Source organism: Passer montanus, unplaced genomic scaffold, assembly GCF_014805655.1.
Source record: "Passer montanus isolate IOZ18808 unplaced genomic scaffold, ASM1480565v1 scaffold127, whole genome shotgun sequence".
NCBI lineage: Eukaryota > Metazoa > Chordata > Aves > Passeriformes > Passeridae > Passer > Passer montanus.
Genome location: NW_024359499.1, coordinates 126,478 through 153,958, shown reverse-complemented (window position 1 = coordinate 153,958; position 27,481 = coordinate 126,478). Strand labels below are relative to the sequence as shown.

Sequence of the window (27,481 nt, the reverse complement as noted above, 5' to 3'; positions counted from 1 at the left end):
GCAGCGTTGGGGTGGGACTGGCTCCGCTGCTCCCCCCTGTGCCGCCTCTCCCCGCTCCGCCCGGTCCTGCCGCCTCCGCCCGGCCCCCTCGCACCCCCTCCCCGGGTCCTTCCCGGTGCCGGCGAGCCCCGAATCGGGTCAGTCGCTCTTTAAAGGCTGGAAGGCGGCACCATGTGATGCTTCGGCTCCGGCGGGGAGGGGGCAGCGCCTGCGGGAGCCGAGCGGTGTCGGGCACCGGGGACCGAGCGCAGCCCCGGCGGCCGCGGCCAGCCCGGTCCCCGGCGGCCGCAGGGTCCCCCCGGCCGCCCCGGCATGAGCCCCGCCTTGCCCTGCGGGGGGACAGCGCTGGCTCTCCGGGGGTGAGAGCACCCCAAAACAAGCCCTGGATTTGCAGGACAAGGTGAGAGGGGTCGGGGCCGGGCGGCGGCTGCCGGGACTCGGGACTCGGGCGACTGCAGGAAGCAGCGCAGAGCAGGGAGGGGATCCAGCGAGGGGACAGAGGGAGCCCCCAAAGGCTCCGACAGAGGGTCCCGGGGCGGCCCGAGGGGCGGGGGGCTCTGCCGCTCTCCCAGGACTGACCGGCGGCTCCCGCTCCCTCTTCAGCGCCGGGAGCGGTCGCGCTGCGGGATGGAGAGGGGTGCGGGATGGAGAGGGGTGCGGGATGAAGAGGGGTGCGGGATGGAGAGGGGTGCGGGATGAAGAGGGGTGCGGGATGGAGAGGGGTGCGGGATGGAGAGGGGTGCGGCGGGGGGGGGGGGGGGGGGGGGGCCGGAGCCCCGGGGGACGGCACAGACGGGAGAGGGGATTTTCCCACCCCCTCGCACAGGCTGCATCCCGCTCGCAGCTCGGTCAGCGATGCCACTCTCTCACCGCCTCCCTGTGCGTTTGCAGGTGACCGCGGACCCCCACGGGAGCAGGGCGGACCGGAGCACCATGGCACACCCCATCTCAGCCTTCCAGGCTGCCTACATCTCCATCGAAGTGCTCATCGCTTTGGTGTCCGTGCCGGGCAATATCCTGGTCATCTGGGCTGTGAAGATGAACCAGGCGCTGCGGGATGCCACCTTTTGCTTCATCGTCTCGCTGGCGGTGGCCGACGTGGCCGTGGGGGCTCTGGTCATCCCCCTGGCCATTATCATCAACATCGGACCCCAGACGGAGTTTTACACCTGCCTCATGGTGGCCTGTCCCGTCCTCATCCTCACAGAGAGCTCCATCCTGGCGCTTCTGGCCATCGCCGTGGATCGGTACCTGCGGGTGAAGATCCCTGTCAGGTAGGAAAAGGCGTCAGAACCAGCTCTGCTCGGGATGTTAAAAGGGAGTGAGGAAACCCCAAATTCTTGGAGAAACCCTGGGAGAAAGGACTTTCCTCCGTGCTGCCATCCCAGACACATCTGGCTGCAGCAGCAGCCAGGGCAGGCTGGGCAGGGGGGTGTGGGGGTGGGGGTCCTGGAGCCTCCAGCAGCTTCTTTTGGGGGCTCAGGGGGTGCTGGGTGTACAGGCAGAGATCACGTTGTGGCAGCTGGCTGGCAGTGAGGGACAGCCACGGGATGACCATGGCCAGGACAAAGTGTGTCCCCACACATGGGACTGTCCCAGCTGGGTGCTCCAGGAGGAAAGCAGATGACAGGTTTGCCTTTCACCCCATGGGGGGCACAGGGGTGGCTTGCTATGGGACACAGATTTGGCAGTTTGAGGAACCAGAGGTGGCAGCCTGGCACGTTTCGTGGGGCAGCTTCACCCAGGAGAGGCCTCTGCTGTGGGGTGCCCCACAAATAACTCCTTTCCCCATTTTGTCTCTTCTGTATCTGTTGCCATTCCAAGCCCAGAGCAAGTGCCTCGTGGCATAAAGGAGAGGGACACTTTATCTGAGCATTTTATTTGAACTCTGCCGCTCCAGGAGGAGATAGTTAACCCTTCATGCCCCACTCCCTTCCCACCGGGGCCATGCTGGTTTGGGGAAGCATTTCTGGGGTGCCACGGTGGGACCGGGGGCTGTGAGCAGGACTAGAAGGGGACACGACACCCGATCCTGGTGCCCCCGAGCAGAGCCAGGCTCAGCCCCTCGCTGTGAGTGCCCCTTGCTCTGTGAGGATGCCTTTGCCAGGCCCTGCAAGGCTCTGGTTGTGGGAGTATTGCTGGAAAACAGCCCAGCCCAGCTGAGCACTCGTGTCACCCCATTACCCCTTAGCAGTTGAGGCAGTTTGCTGGAGGGGTCCCAGACCCTTCATCAGCACAAACACCCCAGAAAGGCACCAACCCCATTGTACTGGTTGTGCTCTACTCCCCAGCAGGCGTAGAAACCTTCCTGGGGCAGGAATTGCCTTCCCATACAGGGAGACAGAGACAGGAGGCACCCCAGGAGTGTTGGGGATCACCTGACTGCTCTAGAGTGCTTGGTGTTCCCAGATCCATGGGATCAGGCCCAAGATTGTTCCTTTGGGTTTTTGCGCAGCCATCACCAGCAGAGGTGGAGAGGAGAAGGAGTGTAAGACAGAGGAGGGGGCCCAGGATAAATCCACAATCCCTGCCCACCTCCTCCTTGCCACACATGATCTTCACAGACTGTTCCCGACTTCCTCCCTAGGTGTGATTTTCCCAATCCCTGTCTCCCAGCCCGCCAGTGTCACCAGAGTGATTCCCACCCTGTCACTGCTCTTGGAGCTTTTTTGGGCTTCGCACATCCCCTGCGTGTGGGGAAGGCTCTGCTGTGGGAGTTCTGCGGCTCCACAGGAGCAGCACAGCCTGTCAGGCATTTTCCTAACAAACCAGTCCATTTTTAACTCCTTGTCTGCCTCTGAGCATCAGATGGGCCTTTCAGGGGAGATTCCTGCCCTGATTCCAGGAGCTTTCCTGGGAGCAATATTAATATTAATATTAGGCTGTACACAGTTTGGGTGGTTTTTTCTTATGCAATTTCCACCCTGAATTTTGTGATCCCATTGTGTGCCCAAGCACTCAGCAGCAGGAGATTTTCCTCTGTCTTTTCAAAGCCTATATTAATATTGAAAAGCTTTGTAACCTCATCAACGTAATAGATGCACTCAAGTATCTGAGAGGTCTTTCCCAACCTTAGAGATCCTACAACTTCATGAATTCCTGGCAGTTGGTACATGCGGAGATTTTAGGAGGTGTAGTGCCCTGTATATAGCACAAAGGACAGGAAACACCACTAAGGAATATTTCCTGAATCTGAAATGCCTCAGTTTCTCCCAGTCTGTTGCAGGATGTTAAGGATGACAGTGACAGCATTTTTGCAGTGCTCATGGCTCTTGTGGTGTCATTCCTGACCGTGACACTGAACCCAGCAATGGCAAAGTGGGTGCTGAGAGCCTGGAGCACCTGGCAGGACTCAGGGCCCTGGGGAAACACGTGTGGCCACTGTGCTGGGAGAGCTCTGGGAGAGCTCCAAGCGCCCCTGGAGGGCCACAGGCAATGATGGCAGCCAGACCTGAGCAGAGATTTGCAGGTAGCTGGGGAGGCAGGTGGGGAATATCTGCCTGAGGCTCATCCCTAGGGCAGCCAGGACACTGAGCAGGGACAGCCCCTCCAGCACAGGCATGGACAGTGTGCTCCCTGCAGCCCATTCCTGTGCCAACAGGATTCCTCAGACGAGCCTGGCACAGGGTGGATCCTCACCAGTGTGACCCACATGAGGCTGGGGGGGGTCCTGTGGGCATCCCCAACATTCCAGCCCTGCCCCCCACCCACAGGCAGCCCTGGTGCTGCTGAGGCTCAGGGAGAGGCAAATGCATTTCAGAGAATCACAGAATGCCTGAAAGGTTTGTGTGTGAAGGGACCTTACCCTGCCACAGGCTGGGACACCTTCCACTGGCCCAGGCTGCTCCAAGCCCCTTCCAGCCTGGCCTTGGACTCCTTCAGGGATGGGGCAGCCACAGCTTCTCTGGACAACCTGTGCCTTCCTCACAGGGAAGAATAGCAGGGAATGGGGAACATGGTGCATGGCAGCCTGGTTCCAGCTCCAGGCCCCCCATGGACACCCTGCCCTTGGGCTGCCAGCTTGGGAACTTGGTGTCCCCAGGAGTGGATTTCTCCTGGAAGAAATGGTGCCCTGAGACATTTAGGATGTCTGTACATGGCAGTGGGAGATGCCAAAGCAGCATCCAATGCTGCATTGCTGCAGTAGCAACTTCCCATGGACACAGAAGCACAGAGGGATGTGGGCCACCCCTGCAAGGTGAAGGCAGATTTTTTCAGATGAAGAGGGGTCTTGCTTGGATTTCAGTTGGCTCACCCAGCATGGTCAAGGGACTGGGATATCCCACCAAACCCTCTCCATTTGCTCCAACCCCTGGGTAAGATCCCTCCTGACTGAGTGACACTGCCTCCCCACAAGAGGCCTTGCCTTGATTTTGGAGGGATGAAGGGGTATCACTTGGGCTGAGCAGGCTAGAGCAGAGGGTCCCCCACTTCCCAGCCCCCACAGGAACAGCTGGAAACCACCTAAAATAGATTTGCTGGTGGAAAACTCCCCCTCCCCTCTCACATCCTTCCTCCCTGCCCGGTAGGCAGGCAGGACCCCCAGCCTGTGATCCCCCCCATCCGGGCACAGCGGGGTCCCTCAGCCCAGCCCAAACTTCCCTCTCACAGCCGTGCTTGGGGAACATGAAACGAGTTCAAAGGGAGGGGAAGCAGCCAGCTGGGGGTGTCTGGCAGGAACCGGCCCCTCAGCATCCCGGTGGAGACAGGATGCTGGAGGAGACGGTGCTGGAGGGATGTTTGGTGAGATGCAGCTTCTTCAGCACCAGCCTCTGCTGCCTCAGGGGCCCTGTATCTGCTCTGAGACGTGTTTTGGGCCTTTTGGAAAGGGACATAGCAAAAGGAGTTGCTGTCCTTGGGACGTGCCAAACCACTCCTTGGCTGGGGATGCTGAACGTGGGGATGCAGCCCAAGCCTATCTTGGAATGTCCCTGGGGGTCCTCACCTTGTGACCTCACCCCAAACACTTTGAAACATGCCAGGCAGGGAAAACCTGCAGGAATTTGATGTCTGCAGGAGCCCTCGTGTTGGAGTCTCTCTGTCCACGGGCAGGACTTCCACCCTCTGTGCCTGGGCCTAAGCATTGGGGTATCCTCCCAGCCCTGCCCTTCCCACCCGCAGCATCCCAAGGAGCATCCCACCAGGGAGAGCTGCCTTTGGTGTTGCTGAAGGTTTGGACTGCACACCTGTGAAGCTGCAGAGCCATGGAAGTTAGATCAGAATGGTTGGAACTCTCTAGGAAATGGGGGGCAGGAGGCTGGAGCGCAGCAGGAGGAGAAAGAAGGGTAAAAGAAGCAGTGCCAGGGGGTGGCTCTGTAGACAGCGCTGGCATTGTCTGATGGTTCAAGCGTGCCCTGTCTGGAATGAGATAAACAGCTCAGGGATGGCAGGAACATCCCTCGGCCCTGGACTGCAGTGCCTGCAAGGCAGGAAGTGAGGGGGATGTGCAGGGGACCTGTGAGCTCCTGCATGGCCATGGAGGGGGAAGGGGGAAGCTTCTCCCCTGGACTCCCTGTTTTCCAGGCTCCTGCCTGAGCTCAGGCTCTTCCTGGGATTGTGGTGCTCTTTCCCCTTCTCTCCATTCCTGCCAAGGGCCACAGGCATGGGGCCAGCTAGGACTAGGTCATGGTAGGCCTGGGAAGTCTTTCTGCCCCCTGCCAGCTGGGTGCTGGAGCAGGACACATCTGAGGTGGCTTTTCCCCATTCCAGGTGTCCCAGAGCAGCTGTGGCTGCACCATCCCTGGAAGGGTCCAAGGCCAGGTTGGACGGGGCTTGGAGCAGCCTGGGATAGTGAAAGGTGTCCCTGCCCATGAGTGGAATGAGATGGACTTTTAAGATTTCTTCCAACCAAACCATTCCATGACTCCTCCACCAAGAGTTCATGGAGGGGAGCAGTGGGCACCCGCTGCCATGGGATGGGTGAGGAGGAGAACATTGGGATGATTAGGTGCAAATTCCCAGCTCCCAAAACATCTAAGGGCTCAGGGGACATCTTTCCAGCACTCTCAACACTTAGTGCCAGGAAACCTTCCTGTCCAGCCGGGCCAGAGAACAAGCCAAACCACAGCTCTTCCAAGGCCTGTTTTACATTTGGAGGAATTGCAAAAGCATCCAGGTGACTCAGAGCTCTCAGCCCGGAGCTCATGTATTTTCTTTCAACCTCCACTAGTCAGTGAAAAGATGCCATCCATCCATACAGGCCCAGTCCCTGAGAAAGCACATTTCATTCCCAAGGAGAATACGTTCATTTTCCCTAACCTGGAGGAATTTCAGGGACTGGTAGGTCTTTGCAGCAACCTCTTTTGTTTCTTCCCTCGCTGCCCTCCTCCAGGAATTTTTTTAGCAAGTGAGAGTGATCTGTGGAGACTTTCATTCTATGGAATGGGCAGCTCTGAACCAAGGATGGAGATTAAAATGCAGGAATTACAGTCCAGGGAGGTTTCTGCAGACCTGAGGCTGTTTCCAAGCCACAGTTTCCAGCACACTGCACCAGCTCAGCATGTGGGTGCTACATCAGAGCCAGCATTTCCCACCGAGCTCTGCTCCAGCCAGATCCGGCTGCACAGATGAGCTGTGCCAGTGCAGCACCAGGATCAATTCCAGCATCACCAAAATCCCGAAGCCCTTGAGATGGGCAGGGATTTACCAGCAGGTTATGTTGGTTTGAGATCCTGCTGAAGACCGGTAAATACCCAGGTGAGCTGGTTTTCAGCCCTACTCTCTGATCCACAGAATAATTTTCAGCCATGAACAGGCTAAGTCAGGGATCAAAGCCACGAGGGCTTGGTGAGGGGATGTCTGGATTAGGCTCACTGAGAGCTCACACAGCTGCTGCAGCAGCGCCACGAGATCTTGGCTGGCAGACGCAAAATCAGGTCACTCCCAAAAGCTCCAGACACTGCTGTGCGGCTGCAGCATTCCCAGCTCCTGGAAGGGCAGGAAAAATCCTGGGGCTTGGGGGTGTCCACCTGGGATGCAGTGAGGGGCTGAGTGTGGAAGCTCCATGCCCAGTAGAGCAGAAGACTGCCGTGCGGCTGCAGCATTCCCAGCTCCTGGAAGGGCAGGAAAAATCCTGGGGCTTGGGGGTGTCCACTTGGGATGCAGTGAGGGGCTGAGTGTGGGATGCTCCATGCCCAGTAGAGCAGAAAGCAGGGGAGGAGAACCCTGAATCCTGTGTGGGGATGCTTGGAGCCTGATATTCGGAGTTATTCACAAATTCTCTGAATTGAAAGGGAAAGTGAATGGCCTCAAGAGACCCTGTACGGGCTCCCGAGCAGCAGGACCCTGTCCCCTCCCTGTCCTTGCGTGTCCCAGTAGGGCGAGGTGTGGTCCCTGTGCCGGGTAATCGCTCTGACCCCGACAGAGTGTCACATCTGTCCCTTAACAGAGCTCACATCTGCCAGGGCTGTGCTGCAGGGCCATGAATGAAAACCTACTCCTTCCTGCTGCTGCGCCCCAAAGCCCTGCTCTGGGAATGGTTTTACTGGGCTTTTTACCTATTTCTATTGATTTTCAGGGTAAGGAATTGATCCTTGGCAATGTCTCACCAGTAAATTTGAGGGCATCTTCCCAGCAAGGGCCCATCTGCAGATGGGGAAACTGAGGCACTAAGCTGCACCATAGCTGGCTCAGGGTGATCTCACAGGTGAGGGATGGAGGCTGGGAACAGGGAAGGTGTGGAAGCTGAGATTTGCTGGGACAACATGGCCTCTCTGTTCCTGCACTGGAGTCCTGCCATGACAGTGCCCAGGGCTCTGGAGCCAGGCTCCTCCAGGATCCAGTCCCAGCCCTGCTGATTGCTGCAGGAGTAATCCCATGACATTAAATTGGTTCTCTTTTCACAGCCCAGGGAGCACCACAGCATGTGTTTGTAGCCATTTGTGGTATTAAAATAGACTGAATGTGTCTTCAATGGGCCAGGTTGGCTCAGCTGTAGGACAGGACAAGGAGCAATGGGATCAAACTGAAAAAACAGAAATTTAGGTTCAATACTGGGAAGAAATTCTTCCCTGTCAGGGTGATGAGGGCCTGGCACAGGCTGCCCAGAGAAGCTGTGGCTGTCCCCTGCCTGGAAGTGTCCAAGGCCAGGCTGGACAGGGCTTGGAGCAGCCTGGGCTAGTGGAAGGTGTTCCTGCCCATAGCAGGGGGTGGGATGGGATGAGCTTTAAGGTCTCTTCCCACCCAAAGCACTCTGGGATTCTGTGATTCTGTGGCTTCCCATGAACTCGTCCTACAGGGAGCAGACACCAAACCAGGTGGGGATGTGTGGATGGAACCTAGCAAGGCTCTGCTACCTCCGTGGCCATGGTTCAGGTGTGGTACCATCAGTTCAAGAGGATCTACTCTGCCAAGCTGGTGGGACACAGGCAGACTGTGTTCCCTCATCCCATGGCAGCAGAGAGGGTCCATGAGGTCCCCATCAAGTGGAAGGTGAGGAGCACCCACAGCCAAGACCACCCAGGCAAGGTGGGACAGACAGCAGGGCTTTCACTGGAGCCGAGATGCTCCTGTGTCCAGGGTACAGACCTATGGATGAGCTGCAGGGCGCCAGAACTGCCTGGGAACACCCAGACACACTGTCACACTTCCAGGACACGGTTTCCCTTTCCTGGAGAGACTGGGCTGTGCCCCAGGGCACTGGGTTGGTGGAGGTGACAGTGATGTCCCTCTGGGCTGTGTGTCCGAGGGCCCTGTGCAGCTGCTGGCACAGAGACAAGGCAAACACCCCAGGAAGGAGGCTCTGCCAAAGCAAAAGCTGCTGACTCAGCTGCCTGGCCCCGCCAGCCCCGCCTGGCCCTGCAGGCTGGGCGTTGGGCTGAGTCAGGCCCAGCTCACCATGCTCTGTGCTGAGCTGGCTCAGGGCATGCAGGAGCCCTTTGATGGGGTCCCAGGTCTTCCCCCACCCCCGAGATGTAGGAATGTGACTCCATCCAGGGGAGGTGCCATCATCACCTGACCTTTACCAAGCCAGCCCCACCTCTGCTCTTACCTTTGCTCCACGTCAGCCAGAGCAGGTGGCAGAGCAGGAAAAAGTGACTCACAGGGGGTGCAGAGAAGCTCAGACACCACTCTGGGATGCAGGCTGGGATTACCTTTGCTCCACGTCAGCCAGAGCAGGTGGCAGAGCAGGAAAAAGTGACTCAGACACCACTCTGGGATGCAGGGTGGGGGTGCACAGGGGCTCAGCTGCTCCTCTTGACCTGGAGCCTTTCCCACTGGCCGGCTCTGGGCTCTGGGCTGGTCTCTGTGCCCTTGCCCAGCCCTTGGCACAGGCATGTGGCCTCTGTCTTGCTGTTGTTGGATATGTCCCATGTGGCCACCAAGACCCAAAGCACCCTCAGCTCCTCTTACACCCCCGGTCAATCACAACAGGGCTTTTTAGTCCATATGTGGTGTCAGAATAAGCTTAACTGTGTTGTAAAAGGGCCAGATTGGCTCTGTTGGCCAGGAAGGGGATTTTGGCCATGAGCTCAGGTGGGAGACATCTGGGACAAAGCTCACCAGCCTCCACTTCCAAACTTGGATCTGGAGGGACCCCTGTGAGGCCAGACCCAGTGAAATCTCCTGTCTGGCACACCTCAGAGCAGCTTGTACCCAACACCAGCGACTGTTAGCCATGGGGATCTGCTCTGAGGGGACCTGTCTGGGTGGCCTGGGACATGCAGGTCCATGGGTCTCCAAGGCAGAACAGGCAGGGCTGGACAAAGGATCAGGGGTGGGGACAATGGAGCTCCTGCATCCAAATGACTGTGCTTGAAATCATCCTGACAGCAGGGAATGGCTCTTCCAAGGGATCATAGTGCATTGGCAGATCTGTGTCCTGGGGTGGAGAAAAAGGTCATGGCAACACAAAGAAGGATGGAAAAAGGAGAATGTGTGGGAGTGAAAGAACCTGGGAGGTGAGTTTCACTGTGACACACACCAGAGTCATTTCGGACTGGACAGGAACTGATGGGCTGGAAGAAAATCTCAGTCTGGAAGGACAGGGAAAAGCCCTGAAGGATCTTGCCCACAGGGGTGTAAGGAAAGCCCAGACACAGCTCGGGGAGGGTTGTGGTCTCTGCACACAGCAGGACATGGAGCATGGAGAGGACCACAGGAGAAAGAGACTCCTGGGAGGGATGGGGACAGCATGAGAGGCTCATCCCCTTGGGGACAACAGTACTGTCTCAGCCTGGGGAAATGACAGCCAGCACAGCCGAGCTGAGCTGATAGGAACAGCGTTAGATTATTTTTCACAGTGATCCTGCCAAAGCAGCAGGGTGGGCACAGCAGCAGAGCCCACCTCTGGGGCTGCCAGTGGGTTGGGAGGAGTGTCCCAAGGGAGTGTCCCTCCTTTTGGGACACCTCTCACCCAAGGCGACCTGAACTGTCAAGGCCATGGAATGGGAAAGGTGCTGTCCCAGAGGCTGCCTGGGCTCCTAACAGGGAGTTCCTGCTCTGGAAGTGCAGCCACCCAGCTGCTGGGGCTGGCTCCTGCCTGGGGTGCCCAGTGGCAGGAAAGAACAATTGATGCTTTCTAAGGCAGCCACAAAAAGCCCACAGAGCCAGCGGGCTGGCTTGCAGAATAGCAATGAGCTGAGCACCCGGGCCACTCCCACGGCACCTCTGGCCCTGCATGGAGGTGCCACTCCCAAGGGTGCCTGGATGGGCAGGGCAGGCAGGGGAGGCATCACTGGAGATGCCACCAGTGAGGTAGGATGAAATAACCCTGAAAGACTGAGATCCTCCTCCTCACAGAGTCCTGTGGGCTGGTGGGCAATGGGGACAAATAGGGGAGGAAGGGCCACATTTGGTGATGTAGGGAGGAACACAGCAGGATCAGACACTGGAAAGATTTGGGGCATCTGGGTTTGCCCTTCTCTGCACTGTGGGACCCAACACCTCCCCTGTGCACCCTTACCCTCCCTCTCACTGCATTTCCCATTTTCCTTCCTTGCTTGGGCTTTGCCCCCCAGAACTGTCACTGTCTTGGGTGGTTTGGCTGCGTTTTTGTCAGGTACCAAAGCCTCTCATCACAAAAAAAGAGCTGGAGGAGGACAAGAGATTTCTTCCCTGGCCTCTTTTCTGTGTGTCCCTTGCCAGCCTCCCTCTGTGCTGTCCCTGGCACTGGCCCTGGTCCTCTTGCACACAGATCCCAGGTACCAGCCCAGCAGGACTGTGGGGACACAGAAGTGACATCCCCCTGTCCCACCCCCTGCCTGGGGTGGCAATATCACCTCTCCATCATTCCTGTAAGGAAGGCACAGCACATTGCTGCCACAACAGTTTGTCTACCCTCTCCAGGCCATTTCTCTGCCTGCAGCCAGAGATGGGGATGATTTTTTTTGGCTTCCTTCAAAGAAGGGAAGTGTCAGCTCCTGGCACCAGGGATGTTTTCTCATTCAGATTGGTCCATCTTGGCAGATCACAGCTCCCCTCTGCGACTCAGTCTCCCCATCTGTTCACAGAGGGAGTGATGCTCTCTCTGACAGCAGCAAGGGGCCGATGCTGAGAAATGCTGTCTCAGACATGCCAGAATTAGCACAGTCCTACAGATTAAATTATTCCTCTTTTTTTTCTGCTCTGGTAACAACACTCAGTGACTTTACCCGTGGAATACACAAATGAAACACTCATATCTCTCGGTGTGAAGGCTCCATTCTCCACTGAGAGCTCCTGACTGGGAGAGCCAAGGGCTCAGCCTGCCTCCAGATGGACCTGGCAGAGCCTGAGCAGAGCCAGCATGGGTGCAGCTCAGATGGGTGTAATTTCAGGAGCTCATTCCTCACATTCAGCACTGCTGGGACACAGATTCTTTATGGGTTCTTTATGAGGTTTGTCTGCTCTGAGGAGCTGAATGTGCTCCAATAGCAGAAAACCAGGAATCCCAGGATCCAGGAGATGCTGTGGTCAAATTTTCTTGCGTTGAGGATGGAGCAGTCACTGACACCCCTTTTCTCCAAGAGATCATGAAATCCTAGAATGGTTTGGATTGGAAGGGTCCTTAAAGATCATTCCACCCTCTGTGTGACCCATACATGAGGGGGTCTTGTGGGGATCTTCCACATTCCAGCTCTGCTCCCCACCCACAGGCAGCCCTGGCTCTGCTGAGGCTAAGGGAGAGGGAAATGCATTTCATGGAGTGCCAGAACCTGAGACATATTTGGGTGGGAAGGCACCTCAAAGCTCACCCAGTCCCACCCCTGCCATGACACATTCCACTATCCCAGGTTGCTCCAAGTCCCATCCAGCCTCTCTCTTGGACACTTAGAGGCATGGGGCAGCCACAGCTTCTCTGGGCAACCTGTGTCAGGGCCTCCCCACCCTCACAGGGAAAAATTCTTTCCCAATATCCAATCTAAACCTGCCCTCTGGCAGTAAAAAGCCATTCACCCTTCACCCCGCCATGTCCTGTCCTTCCACCCCTTGTCCCAAGTCCCTCTTCAGTTCTCTTAGGACCCCTTCAGGCACTGGAAGGGGCTCTGAGATCTCCCCAGAGCCTTCTCCTCTCCAGGTGAACATGCCCAGCTCTCCCAGCCTGGCCCCAGAGCAGAGGAGCTCCAGCCCTTGGAGCATATCCATGACCTCCATCCTGCCTGGCCCATGTGTCCCTCATCTCCATGGCCTGAGCCAGCCAGGCTGCCTTGGCAGCCTCTGGCTGTGTCTGCCCATTGCTCCTTGCTGGAATTAAGACCAGAGTAATTAGGAACATGCACAGGCTGTAATTTAGGCCCAGCTGAGGCATTTCACTGCAATACCTGATCTTGGGTCTCAGATCTCTCCACCATCCTGATGGAAATGCTGAGCTGCTTCCTCCCAGGGAACAAGGTCCCTCAGTTTTCTTCCAAGAAAATAAATAATCTTTTAATCTAAATGAGAAAACAAAGTGCAAATAAACTTCAGGTTTGCTTTGCATTTGCACTTTTTATTTGTTTTCCTGGTGACAGATTCTCAGAGGTGAGGGAACATTTAATTGTGGTGTTAACTGGAGCCTTCAGTTCCAAATTGGTATTTCATTTTGACTGACTGAGATGTGGATTCACTATTCAGTCTCATTCCAAGATAAACAACTCAATGGCTTTACACGCATGTCCTCTGATCATTACTTCTTCCATCTTCATGGTGTGTGGAGGGGGTAATTACACAGGTTTTACTTAAACTTTCTGGGGAGCTGTGTTTGGACAGAACTTGGAAGCCAGCTATAGCCCAAATTGGTACCTCCAAAATTATTTCCACCAGTTGAAACTACATATAACCAACTCATTAAAAAAAAACATTAAATGAATCCAGCTGCTTTTGCATTTGAAATTGATCTTTTAATCAGGGGAAATATGCATTGGACAGAAGGTGCTGGACTGGTTGTTTTGGGTTACTGTGTCCTCTGAGGTTTAGAAACAGTAGATCTCATCAGCACTGCTAATTCTCCTCTAGGCATTGGGTGGGGAAAACAACCTCCCTCGTTTTGGGAACCTCCAGCCAATTTTTCAGTCTTGAATGTCCTAATCTTTGAACTGGGTTAAGTGCAAGAAAGGAAATGTTCCCTTTGCAGTGACAAATTGTGCTATGAGGATCCTGATCCAATAGCAAGTTGCAGCCTAGGGAAATGAGGAGTTTAGTTGTTGACTGCAAAATCAGGAGTCAGGTTAGCAAGAGAAGTGTAAAACTCAAGAAATTAAAAGGCAGCCAATACGGATCTCTTGTTCCAACTGTAATTTAGGATATCTCGTTTTTTGTGATGAGTCCTTCTGCATTGGAGAGATAAAGACCCACCTCAGCCCTGCTCTGAGGCTTTCTTGGTGCTTCTTAATCAAGATTCTATCTCCAGTTTCCTGCCTCCCATATATCTGGGGAGCAGATCTCAATGTCCTGTTGAATGCAAATACAATGACAACAGCAGCTCCCAAGACCCCCCTCATTTCCCTTCTCCTTGGGGTCCCTGATGTGCTCCTACCTTTTAATGGCTTTTGATGCTTTCCAGACCCCCCTGGCTGGGGCTCTCCCCTGCTGACCCAGCTGGCCTTTGTGTAGCAGTGTGGTGGTGACAGGCAGGGAAGGGTGGTGGCACCGGGCACTTCCTCAGCTGGCACCTCCCTCCCAGCACAGCTGTTGTCCCTCTGCAGCTCAGTGTTTTGTGGGATGGACTCAGAGCCACAGAGGCTTTGGGAGCCCAGTCATATCAGGTACTTTATATCTGCTGTCCCATTTCCATTTCTCAGAGCCACATTTGTCGCATTTGGCATTTAAAGTGGGTTTTAGAGCTACTTTCTTTCTTTGTGCTGCCCTCTTCCCCCTCCCTTCTAAATGTTGAGGGCTGACTTTCAGAGGCCTCGTTTCAAAGAGGTTCTTTTGCATAAAGAGCCAAAATATTCAATGCAAAGAAAAATCAAATGCAATACAAGCAATAATTAAAAACCCACTGCTTTTATCCAGCCAAGCCCTGGATTTGCACTGAAGATTTGCAAAAAACGCCTTTCATCCCTTCTCCTTTGTACTCAGGGAATGCCTCACCCTCACTTGTCCAATCACACAGATACTCTGCTGAATTGGGTCTGGACAATCAGCTCCTGGCTTATTGCTATGGCAGGGGCAGGGCTGTTGTGTGGCACCCCTGGAAGTGGCCAAATGCACAGGGTGATGGCCCAGCATGGAAGGGAAGATGACCTGAGACTCCTGGCCAAGCAGGTTGATGTCCTACCACAGCTCTGGGTGAGAAACACCTTCAGCCCTGTCACAGAATCATGGAATGGTTTGGGTGGGAAGGGGTCCAAAAGCTCATCCTGTTCCATCCCCTGCCATGGGCAGGGTCACCTTCCCTAGACCAGGCTGCTCCAAGCCCTGTCCAGCCTCGCCAGGGAGAGATGCACATGGGGTTGAGTGGCTCCACCTGGAATTGTCTTCTGCTGGAGGAGGGGTTGCTCCCAAGCAGAGGGGGCTCATCCCTGCGATGCAGTTGTGTGGGAGCCACCCTCCAAGGCTCACACAACAAATCCCTATTTTTGACAAAAAAACCCAACTGTTTAGACACTAAAAATGTCCAGGAAATATATTGCACAGGAGCAGCACAAGACAAGTCCATGGTGCTCATCACACTGTCCTGCAGCTTTCACAACCTTACCCCCATCTCCTGGGGACCAAGCTGTCCTTCTCTGTGTGTCCTCATTCCCAAATTCCTGGGTCTATAAAAGAATCTCAGCTTCTGCTTCTTCTTCTTCTTCTTTTTTTTTAAGCACCATTTCTCACACTTTTCTTTGCTCTAAATGTTGTTGCCTGAAAGCAGCAGCCAAAAGACAAGAACATCACATTTTTTCAGAGAACATCACCAGCTCTGAGATTCTGCAGGTCGTTTCATGATTTTGCAGCCATTGCCAATAGTGTTAAATCACTTCCCTCCTACCTACCTCAGGGTCCTGGATGAAGAAGCCAGAAATTCAGGAAAATTCAGGGGTCCTGGAGGGCCCTGACCACACGTGGTAGAGCTGGGAGGGAACCCCAGAGCTGCCTGGGTGCAAAACTATGGCTCAGTGGGACTTGTGCCCCACTGACCAGGGCCATGGGTGCACCCTTGGAAGGACTTGGTGCTGCCCAGGGGTCTCACGGCTCTGTTTTTGGGCATGAAGGGTCTGTGTGGGATTGGAGGGTAGTGCTCACTCATAGACACAAACTAAATTGTCATTTCCCTCAGGCATTGGATGGCCTGGGCATCCCAGCTCCCTGCTTAACCTCCACAAACACATTTGGGATGAGGGGCTGAGCATGGGGTGAGCGGTCCTTGCTGAGAATCTGCTTGTGCAGTGACAGAGTCCACATCAGGGTGCGGCCTCAGGCTGAAAACCACGCTCAGTTTGGAAACAAGATTAGTTTTCTGAGCAGAAAGGATTGATATTTGCTCTTGGGGTGAGGGGTGCTGCTGGAGGATGTAGGAAAATCCTCTCTGAGCAGAGTGGGTGACTCGCACTCCTTCACCTTCCTTGGACAGCAGACACATCTCCTCCACACCAGGGCAGAACCTGAAGGAAGGATGCTTCAGTGTGAGCTCTCTGTGCTTTCCATTCTCCCTCCCAGAGATTTCCAGCCATCCCATGCTCCCCCTTGCCCTGCAGCACCTGGTCATGGTGGGAGATGCTGGGATACCCCAGGGGAGCTGTCGGTGCTGGTCTGGGGTGGGACTGCTGTGGTCACTCACCCCGCACCTCTGAGCTGAGGACAGCTGGGCAAGGGATCTGAAAGAAGCTCTGCAGTTACTGGAAGCCCGTGGTTTGTTCCCAAAGGCTGTGACTCACTGCCAGAGCCGGGGCAGTGCAGCGGCACAAACACCCAGAGGGAGGTGTGGATCCAGCTCCAGCGAGGCCGGGAGCTGTCCCAGGAGGGTGTGGGGAGCTCAGCCAGCCTGGGGGGATGTTGTGGCTGCTCCCAGCTCCCAGGGACCAGGGGTGTGATAGGATAAGTGTCCTTGGCTCTGCAGGAAAAGATGTAATCCTGTCACTGGAACCTGAAATATGGCAGGTTTAGCTCAGAACCAGCTGGGCACTGTGGGGGTGTGTGGGGATATGGGGGAGCAGGGAAACCTCCTGAGGCTCTGGGTGTGCCCACACAGGAGGTGGCAAGCTCAGGGTGGGCTGATCTCTGGGGTGTGCTGTGCTTGGAGGTTTGGTCCTACTGAGACTGGTGGCATCAGGGCAGTGGCAGAGTTGGGGGGATGTGGATCTGTGTTGATACAGGCACCACTGGAGCTGGGGGGGGTCACCTTTTCCCACACCCCTAACCACCATCTGGATGGACATCCCTGATGGACCTTGCTTTTGGTACTGCCAGTCTGGGCTGAAGATAACCTGGCATGGCCAGGCTGCCCCATGGAGGCATCATTTCCCCTTCCAACCATCTCAGCACATAAAGCTCTTTTCTACCTTATTTCCTCAGCTTCTTGTGGGGATATTTGTGTCCCTGGGGCTGCTTTTGGATGTGCCCACATCCTTCTGCAGTCCTCAAGGATTCCAGGATGCCTCCAAGGTCCTGAGAGATGTGTCAGGGCAGGCTGAGCCCACACCAAGGCTGAACCCACACAAAGGCAGCAGCATTTCCCCAGTCCCTGTTTGGAGCCCAGGACATCTACAAATGTTCCAGGTCTCTCCACAATCTTCTCTGACAAAGCTCAAAGCACAAGATCCCCTTTTTGTGTTGCTCTCTTGCCATTTGCTGGAACTGTGGCCAGCTCCAGCTTCTCTCACCACGGAATGAAACCCTCACCAAAGCCCTGGGGACTCCACATTTTGGTGTGTGGGGACCAGTCAATTTTGGCAGCATGAATTTGTTCTCCTTACCCACATCCATTAGAGAATTACTGGCTATTAGAGGTGATTGCAAACATCCAGAGGTCTTGCCAGATGCTTCTCCCGGCCAGAGTTGTTTGTGCTTTGCAGGCACTTGTTGCAGAATGATTCCTACACCTTTTTGGGATGGTAAAACCAAACCCTGAACATGGACAGACCGGGATGGTCAGCAGTGGGATGCACACATCCACCCTTTCCCATGCTTTTGGGGTTTCTCCTGGTGGCTTTGGGGGAGGTTTGCATCAAGAAGCCTCCTGGACTGGAACCATCTCCTCGTGCTGCAGTGGAGGACACCCAAAGTGTTTTGGGAGCAGAGATCCTCAAAGGAGACACTTCTCATGCCCAGGTCCTCTCTGGGGAGGCAGAGTGGCTGCAGCTCCAGTTCACCACGTGTGGGCTGAGCTGCCAGTTTAGGAAGGTGCCAGCTGCTCCCAGAGCAGGCCAAGCAGGAAAGACATCATACAGTGAGAAAATCCTTCCCTGTCTCTCAGTGGGGTGGTCCTAGCTGGGCTTGGGTGCCCTGCAGGGCCGAGTAACAGCCAAGAGGGCTCCAGTGACAGCCACCTCTGGAATCACAGCTCAGAGCACGCAGGGACAGAGGCATGGGTGGGAGGACCCAGCAATCGTGGGGAACATCCATCCCTGGACTCCTGCTTGCCTTTGGACCTCCTATGCCCTCCTCTCCTTGCAGCACACGGCCCAGGGAGCACCAGGCACCCATGGCCCCCTGGGCTGTCCCAGTGCCAGCTCCAGACTGGGGCAGCTGGAGGCAATGGGAGCAGGGCAGCCCTGACCTGGGCTCAGTGGTTGCCAGAGAGGTTCCAGGTAGAGGATTGGGATGCAGCCCCATTCATGTGAGTGGTGGGTAAAAGGTGCCTGTTGCTATTGGTGCCTCTCCTGCCCTGGGAACCCTCCAAAAGTGACACCTGTAGGAAAGAGATCGTTGTCCTCATCCAGCTGTCCCTCACCCTGAGCAGACAGACATGGGTGAGCTACCAGGAAGAGATTTTCCTCCTCAGCTCCTTTTAAATCAGGTCCCCAAGGCAGAGTCTGAGGCCAGGATTCCATGTCCCTCCCACCATGTTTCCCACTCCCTCTTGTCCCAGGGATCTGCTGGAACATCTCAGGTTTCTCCCACAGCTCAAATCTCTTGCAGACCAACCAGCCAGAGATGCTGGGAAGGGACACACACCGGGTCCTCCAGGTCCCTTTGGAGCCCTGGGAAGTGGCTCCACATCCCTAATAACCCCTCCACTGCTGGAGGTAGCAGCCGAGGAACGTGTTGTATTGGTTACAGGAAGAAAGCCAGAGCCTGATAAATCACGTCTCAATTCACTAAATGGAGTTTTATTAGAATCATACAAATAGGGCTGCTCTTGAGCTGCAGATCCCGAATTTGTATTTGTGACACTTTCCAGTGAGCTGTTACAGGTTCCACACTGTATCCCCACCCGTGGGGATACAGCTGGAAAACTCTCAGCTCCAAGCTGCAATCTCAGCATGCTGCTTTCCCCCCCAGCAGCGAATGAGACAGGATTCAAGGCCTCTAAGTGATCTGTCTGGTGTCTCTACAGAAGCTTTCCTGAGCTCTCCCACATCCACCTCATGCATCTCTCTGGGCAGAGCCATCCTGGCCCTGCTGGACCCCTGGCTGCTGCCTGTGTCCACCCCCCTGCCCGCTGCCCCGCAGGCAAAGACAAATCAAAAGCCCCCCACCAGCTGTAACCAGAGGCTGGGGAACCAAAAGTGGCAAAAACCCTGGAAGAGGCTTGGGGGAGGAATCCGTATGAAAAGAATTCTCAGAACTGCAAAGCAATCTGCCCGCCTGAGCCTGATCCAAGGGGTTGGCTTCCCGGGAAGGGGAAACAGTGGCAGGGGTGACTTTCACAGCCCCTCGGCCAGGCAGAGAGGATCCAGAGCCCCGCTTGGCAGTCCCCCCCTGCACAACTTCAGAACAAAATCTGACCACAACTTGTTTGGAAGAGGATCAGGGCACAGAAACAGCAAGCCCCCGTTTTGCAAAGCCTCCCCAGACTCTCATCTCCCAGACCCGCTTGACTCCCAACTTCTTCAGAACACGCCCCTTGACCCTCCAAATTCTCAGAACATAACGAAAATCCCCAAAGCTTTCCCGGGAAATCCGGGGGTGGATGATTCCACGGAGGAATGGGAAGATGCCTGGTTGTAGCATCAGCAATGCAGGGAATCCCAGAAGAAACAGAGGACACGACCAAAGCTGGAAGCTGATCTGATTGCTCCTTCCTGGGGATCGGGGTGCTGTCCACACTGCCTGGAGAAACCTCAGACATGCCAGGAGAAGGGAAGGAGCCCTGAACAAAACCTGAGATCTCCCCAGAAGAGGACGAAGACCCAGCACCACTCAAACTTAAAGTCTCAGAACCAGGTGTTCTGTTTTAGTGTTCGAAAAAGTCTCTATTACAATCATTCTGTTTAAAACTCTCCATTAAATTTCTGGAGACAGGCATTAGTTTGACCAAAGTCTCTTCTTTTTTGAGAGAGACTCAATTATAAATTTTCCAGTTTATCTGGTCCTAAAAATCAAAGGTAAAAGCAGACTTCAAGTCTATATTTTGAGCATTCACTTTTACCCAGATTAATAGGTCTTTCAGTTCATGTTTTGAGTTGTCTGAACATCCTTTTTTTATCCTGTAAAATTGTCTCAAGCCAGTGAAAAACATCCCATTTTGTTTTAGATAAATGATTTCCCATCTCGTTGCCCAGGAGCCCCTAAAGTTGCTGCTTATTGCTTACAAGGATATCAACTACAGACGATGAAGGGGATGATCCAAAGGGGATGATCCATTTCTCCTATTAACAGCCTGGGCCTCTGGCAACTGAGTTGTCCATGATCTTTTTTATTTTTCAAGTCTAACATTCTTCCTCCCTGAGGAGCACCATTTATTGCCAGCTGGGGGCTATGTACAAATCATGAACAGGACAGGACTGCTAGGAACGTGTCTTGAGCTGTTTTATTTTCCAGCATCAGTCTCTTTACATGGTTATGGCAATGGGAAGATGCCAGCAGCTCACATCCCAGGCAGCAGACCATGAACTTAATGTTACAACTTACTTTAAAAGTTTTTTGACCAATCACACAAAGCAGAAGCATATTGGCAGTAGTTCTATCCACCACTACAAGCACATGTACCTTCAGTTAAAACAATGCTTGCTTATTTCCAATACAACACCTTCTTGTAAGCCTTCAAACACAATGCACAGAGCTCCATTATTAAGCTTAGAACTTCCTAACATGTCACTAGATAGACTCTTCTGTAGCTTGGGGAGTTATTCTAGACAAGCGTTAATACACAGACCATTGTGCTAATTGTCCTTACTTTTCTACTTTTTACATAATTTTTCTGCTAACTTATTTTATGGCTACTGCTTAGCTCTAATTGCAGTTCTGCTATCTCTGACTCCTGCCTTTTGCAGCTTTCCTAAAATCCTGTAATTTTATGGATTCCCACAACCAACCAGCCAGAGATGCTGGGAAGGGACACACACAGGGTCCTCCTTTGGAGCCCTGGCAAGAGGCTCTGTGGTAGGATAAAGGTGTCAGGCTGGAAATGCTGTGCTGATGGAGAATTCTGGGCTACTTTGGTGCAGGACAGGGGCTCTAGCACCAACAAACACCAATGTCCTTGCTGGATGTGCTCTTCTGGCTTGCCTGAAAGACCAGAACATTTTTTTATGCCTTTACTTGCCAGCTGGGTTTTGACAAGCAACCAGTCTGGGATTTGGGGATCAGGACAGTCCTATCCTAAGAGGGTGCTGATAGGACCATCTCTCCATTCCATTTGTAGGAACAAGCTGTAGTGTCCACCCAAATGCCAGGTTTGACTGATGTTGGTTGACATCTGTCCCTCCCAAGGCCACCACTCACATGGTGACACACCCACTGTGGCCACAAACCCACATTTGCTACCATTCTGTGATCCTGTGAAGGACCAACCTTTCACTTCCAGGACCATACTGACAAAGGCTCTATGATCAGAGTTCCTACTGCAGCACTTTCCACTTTGTGTGAGTACCCAGGGACCCCCTTGTCCCAGCCCTGAGCTGTGGCTGACCTCACCCTTGCAGAGCCCAGACACCACTTTGCATTTCTCAGGCTCTCATTTCGGAGCAGCTTTGAACACCAACAATCTGAGTTTTCCCACACAGCAGCCTCCAAGACACTGAAAGATCTGAAGGGAAGATACAGCCAGGAGAAAGAAGCAGGAATCCAAATCCTCTGAGATCAAAGCACTTTTGTCTAGAGACTTTCAATTAGATCAGGACATGGTCTGGCTGCTTTTTCTTGCTGTGTTCATCGTGCAGATGAGCTTCATGTCAGCTTGGCCTCCTTTCTTCCTGCCACATTGGCTCCAGATTCTTTTCATTAGTAATGGTCTGTCTTCATTAGTGAATTAATTTCCCAGGAATTGCACTGCAATAAACTCTCCAGAGCAAAGACCAGCAAAGCCACATCTTGGCACTGGCTGGACAACAGCAAGTGTTTTGTGGACAGAAAAACTAATCACAGAACTGCTAAACCCCTTCACATTTTATTCAAACCAGGCCTAGAGCCTTTGAAGATTTTTCAAACGAAACGAGATGTTTGGTAAGTGTTGTGTTTGGATTGACCTCTGGGTTGGGATATTGGAAATGAGCCCTCACATCTCTCTTGGGGACAGACCCCAAGGCAAAGGTGAAATTCATGAAAGCAATGAATGCTCTGTTCTCCAGGTGAATGCTCTGTCCTCCATGTCTTTCAGACATGCCCTAATATCGGAAATGGTCACAGGGCCTTTGCCCACCCACGGCTGGGCACCCCCAGAGCAGGGCCTGGGCTGAGCTGGGCTCCCTGGGCTACAGCAGAGACGGTTGCAGAGGTCTGGACACATCAAGATGTGGCAGAAGTTGAATTTAGTCTGGGAATGAGGACCAGAGGGAAAGGAGGGTGGATGGTGTTTTCAGAATGATGGCCAGGGGGCCATTACAAAGTTCTGGAGGGACAGGACAACAGGGAATGGCTTCCCACTGCTGGAAGGCAGGGTTAGATGGGATATTGGGAAGGAATTGTTCCCTCTGAGGGTGGTGAGACCCTGACACAAGTTGCCCCGAGAAGCTGTGGCTGCTCCATGGCTGGAAGTGTCCAAGGCCAGGCTGGACAGGGCTTGGAGCAACCTGGGATAGTGGAAGGTGTCCCTGCCCATGGCACGGGTGGAAGGAGATGGGATTTAAATCCCTTCCCTACCAAAGCATTCCAAGATCCTATGAGCTTTGTGAGAAGAAGGGCCTTAGTGTCTGCTCCACCCTCAGCCTCTCCTGGAGACAGCATCTTGCCCTGGAGAGCTGCTCCTTTTCTCCCTGTCAGCTCTGTGCAGCCCCTGAGGACAATTTGTCAGCCTCCACCTCCACCCCTCACCTAGTCCGTTCCCCTGGGGAGCAAACAGCTCTACCAATAATTATCATTTTGCCTCTTGGAGTTACCTTCCAAACCCTCAAAGGCAATTTTGTTCCACACCACAGTTCCTGCCCATCCCATCTCATTATGAGTCTGGATGGTCATTGGTTCTTTCTCCTAGACTTTGTATCCAGGAGGGTTTGGGTCAATGCCCATCCCTGTGGGGCAGGGATGGTGCAAAAGCCACCACTCAGGGAGAGCAAGGGGAACATATACCAATTATAGTCAGGCTCAAACCCCCGTGGGCAGAGGAAACAAACCCAAAGTGGGTAAGGATGGGGGTGATGATTACCATGGATGTTTTAGTCACAGCTGTTAATAAAAATAACAGCAGTAATAAAATTGCAATGATGCTGGTAATTGCTCTAGTGCTGATGATAATAATAATATTATTTATTAACTATGAGCCATTATAAGCATTTTCTAGTGCTTCTGCCTCGCCTACCATCCCAAACTCCAGCCCCATCATATTAATGCAAAATGAGACAAATGCGAAAATATTTTCTTTATGGCATAACCAAGAATAATTACAACATTATCCCTGTCCCTCTGCTAACTGTCCTCCCACCATGTGGCAGGGGATTGAGAATTAGGTAGGATTTTACACTTCCACCCTTTACAGACTCACAGAATCAATTAGGTTAGAAAAGGCCTCTGAGGCCATCAATTCCAACCTGTAACCTATCCCCACCTTGTCATCCAGCCCAGAGCACTGGGGGCCACATCCAGGCATTCCTTGGACCCCTCCAAGCAAAATAAAGTGTAAAAGGAATTGAAGTTGGACTTGTGGCCTTTGGACCAGCTGAGGCCCATGACAGCTCCATGAGAGCTCCAGTGGATGGATGGGCCTGGTGAGCTGGAGGGAGGGGGAATTTGGAGCAGTTTTATAGCTTTTGTCATTCTTCATGTGGGGCTGATGGAGACAGTGGAAATAGGTCCCTGGGAGCACATTTCCTGCAGCTGCCTCTGCCCTTGGATCGTTGCTTGAAAAAGAAAATGTGGCTGTTTTCTCTGGGGTTTTTGGTTCACCCACTTTTCTGTGACCATGTCACACACAAGCTGGAGGAGGATGTCACGGTTTCCCCTGGCTGCTTCTGCAGATGCACCCTCAAACCAAAGTGAAGGCAGGAGCAGGGAGAGCCAGGTCCTGTCCCAAACAGTGTCAGACCGGTCACTGCAGCAAGGGGTAAAGATGGATATGGACCATGGAGAGAGATGGGTGTGCAGTGAGGAAAGATGGACCCTGTGTCTGGGTGGTGGCTGCAAGCCCCGGGATCATGTTTGGGGACTGTGGCGACACTGCTGCTCTTCAGCAGCTTTGTCTGTTGGGCACTGGCTCCACACAGCTCTGCAGGGAGCACCCAGAGTGGGAGCATGTCCAGCAAAATCAGGAGAAGACCGCAGAAACCCCCAGGAGTGAGCAATGGGGCACAGCTTGCAGGGGTTGCAAAGAGGGAAGGAGCTGGGGCAGGGGGATGGTGCTGCTGTTTCTGGTGTCACCCCCTGAGCTGTTCAAGCCTGGGGAGGTGGCAGTGGGGTGTCTGAGCTGGAGGGCACATCAGCCCCCCACCAAGGACCTGCAGCCAGACATGGGGTGCAGGGGTCAGCACACAGCCCCATGGGAGCCTCTGCCACCCCCTGCCACCCCCCGCTCCCTTGGACCCTCCTTGCCATTCCCTTCACTTGACCCCCGATGCTGGTTCTTTCCCACCACCCCTTGCCCTCCCTGGGACCCAGTTCTCCCTGCCCTGAGCCTTTCTCAGGGTCTCCTGCCCTCTGTCCTCCCCACAAGGAATAAATCACCCTCCAAAGCCAGCCTTGGCTCTCAGCGGAAACAGCTGCCCACACTGTCACCTCTTTCCCACGGGACCTGGCTGCCACCAGGATGTTGTGAAGCTTTTCCCAGAGCACAGGAGGTTCATTCAGGAAAGCTGTCAGGGACCAATGGCTCTGGAGACCCTCTGGACTCACAGGGACTGATGTCCTCTCCTGCAGCCTGTGCCACTCCAAACACCCACTTTGATGCCTTGCTCATGAGAGGGGTCTTGAGAAGGGAGAGTGAGTTGGGTCCTTGGCTGTATAAAAAAGGCCCAAAATGATCAATTTCCTTCACAGGTAAGTCTGCAGCCCTACAATAGGGAGCTCTGAGCAGCAGGATTGGGAAACCAGGTTTGCCAGCCACCTCCACATGGTCCCCACGGTTGGTTAACACCAGCAGCACTGAGAGACCCAGCAAACAGTCAGGAAAACATTCTTTATTCAATCCCCTTTGGTGGAAAGCAATAACTCTTGGGCTGAGAAGATTCTCAGCCTCCAACGAAAAGCTTTCTGGAGAGCCAGGGGAAAAATCAATCCAGCAGACTGCACTTCCCGCTTGCAGAGCTCTGGAGAGACGAGCCCAGCCCTGGTGGCTCCCCAGGGGCATCAGAGAGGGAGCAGAGCCTAGCCAGAGCACTGCTCTCCTCCTCCTCCTCCCGCCATCCCTGGCATGAGCCCATCAAGAAAGAGGGTTTCGTCAATCCAAGCACATTAGGAGAGGAACAGGCTGTGCCCAAAGCTCCCCCAGGGGTCCATTAGCACCCGCAGATCCCTCCTCCACCCCAGCACATCCCAGGGGATGCTTTTGCTGGTGATTTCCTCCCCAGGCACAGGGCAATTGTCTGGGACAGTGAGCTGGTGGGGTTGGTGTGTGGTAGGAGGAGAGGGTAACCTGCTGCTCTGGGTGCAGGTGCTTGGGTGGGAGCTGGGCTCCAGAGCATATGAACTCCCTCCAAGTCATGAGGGTTGGACACTCAGGCATGTTCCAGGTGCTAATGCATTCCCTGGCTTGGCATCATCCCCCGGAGCTCATGGATTGTGTCTGGCGTCTCTGCCATCCCAGGACACAGACAGGAAAACCAGTCTGTGAACACAATTTTCAGAACAGACTGTTACCCACTTCCAGGGGAGGGAAGGAGGAGCATCCTCCTACCTCAGCACGGGCACTGCCACCCCACCACTGCCACTCCACCTGGAGCTGCACAACCCCCAAGCAGAGCATCCCACCCATGTCTAACTCCTTCCTGTGGCTGTTGTCTCTCCCACAGGTATAAGAGCATGGTGACGCCACGGCGGGCAGCTGTGGCCATCGCCTGCTGTTGGATAGTCTCTTTTGTGGTGGGACTTACCCCCATGTTTGGGTGGAACAACCTCAACAAGATGCGAAGGACTCAGGAGCTGAACAGCAGCCACACGGAGTTTGTCATCACGTGCCAGTTTGAGACAGTCATCAGCATGGAGTACATGGTGTACTTCAACTTCTTTGTCTGGGTCCTGCCTCCCCTGCTGCTGATGCTGCTCATCTACCTGGAGGTCTTCAACCTCATCCGCAAGCAGCTCAACAAGAAGGTGTCCTCCAGCTCCAATGATCCCCAGAAGTACTACGGCAAGGAGCTGAAGATCGCCAAGTCCTTGGCTCTGGTTCTTTTCCTGTTTGCACTCAGCTGGCTGCCTCTGCATGTCCTCAACTGCATCACGCTGTTCTGCCCGTCCTGCCAGACCCCGCACATCCTCACCTACATCGCCATCTTCCTCACCCACGGCAACTCGGCCATGAACCCCATCGTCTATGCCTTCCGCATCAAGAAGTTCCGGACAGCCTTCCTGCAGATCTGGAACCAGTACTTCTGCTGCAAAACCAACAAAAATGCCACCAGCACCACCACAGCTGAGACAGGCAACTAGGAGAGGGGAGAGAGGGGCATCTGTGCCCACCCAGTCCCCACCCGGACACTGTTCCTGCTGTCTCAGGAAGGGGCAGCAAGGACCCGATGGGTTCTGAGTTCAGCAGTCCCCTGCAGTCCCCACAGACACCCCAGGGGGTTATTTATTCACAAGCATTGTACTGTTTGTATATTATAGCCTGCACTGTTCCTTTCTGGTTTAGGAATTTTTCTCCCTGATTGTTTTTGTTTTTCATTTTTTAAGCATTGCCAAGTATTTAAGGAGAAATTGTACAGACAAATGCGCAGTTTATCTTCATGCAAATAAAGTCCAGTGATCCAAACCACACAGGAGGTGCCCTGCCATTGATGGAGACCCTCAGCTCCATGGTTTTGGTGGTGCTGAGGGCACCTCACGCTCTGGCCCTGTGTCTGTGGAGCCATGGGGGTACCTCTGCACTGGGACAAAGGGGTGCCCTGTGGGAGTGAAGATGCCGAGAACCAGGAGAATCCAGGGCACTGGGATTTCTGAAGAAATTAAGTTTGAAAGCCCTTTATTTCCCCTCTGCAACCAGGGAGAGGTGAACTGGGCTGAGACATGGGAAGAGATAGGAAAAGTCTTCCCATGGCATTGCCAGTACCCATAGGGTAGTAAACCCACTACCCTGCAGAGCAAAGGGTCAGTCTCCAGCTCTCAGTACTACCAGAGAGGTAGGCAGAGGTGGGTATTGGTGAAACCCTTAAGTATAATCCCAGAGAACTCTGCAGAAACTGCTTTTGCTCCCCTGATGGCACCCCATGGGTCCCAGCAGCACCAACTACCCCTGAGAGCTGTACCCAAGGGAGTGTGTCCTCTCCACTTGTCTTCTCTCTCCCTTTACTCTGATTTTGAGTCATTTTCCCTCCTTTCCCCTGGCTGTTTTCTGTGAAAAGCAGTAGCAAATCTCTCTCAGGCTGCTCATCTCACACCTCCCATGTTTTCCCTCCCACCCTCTCTGTGC

The 27,481-nt window shown here is 54.1% G+C and overlaps 1 protein-coding gene across 1 annotated transcript; it reads left to right on the top strand.

Annotated features, from left to right (window-relative positions):
- The first annotated feature begins 16 nt into the window (after positions 1–16).
- LOC120497297 (adenosine receptor A1) lies at positions 17–26,842 on the top strand. Its single transcript, XM_039698554.1, has 3 exons — positions 17–400; positions 892–1,274; positions 25,866–26,842. The coding sequence occupies exons 2-3, from the start codon at positions 934–936 to the stop codon at positions 26,500–26,502; spliced, it is 978 nt and encodes a 325-aa protein (XP_039554488.1). The 5' UTR covers positions 17–400; positions 892–933; the 3' UTR covers positions 26,503–26,842.
- The last annotated feature ends 639 nt before the right edge of the window (positions 26,843–27,481 follow it).

What these genes read in the sequence shown, in the direction of transcription:
- LOC120497297 (XM_039698554.1), top strand. Translation starts at nt 934, where the DNA reads ATGGCACACCCCATCTCAGCCTTCCAGGCTGCCTACATCTCCATCGAA. An exon ending in CGGGTGAAGATCCCTGTCAG is followed by an intron (nt 1,275 to 25,865) that starts GTAGGAAAAGGC and finishes TCTCTCCCACAG; the next exon opens with GTATAAGAGCATGGTGACGC.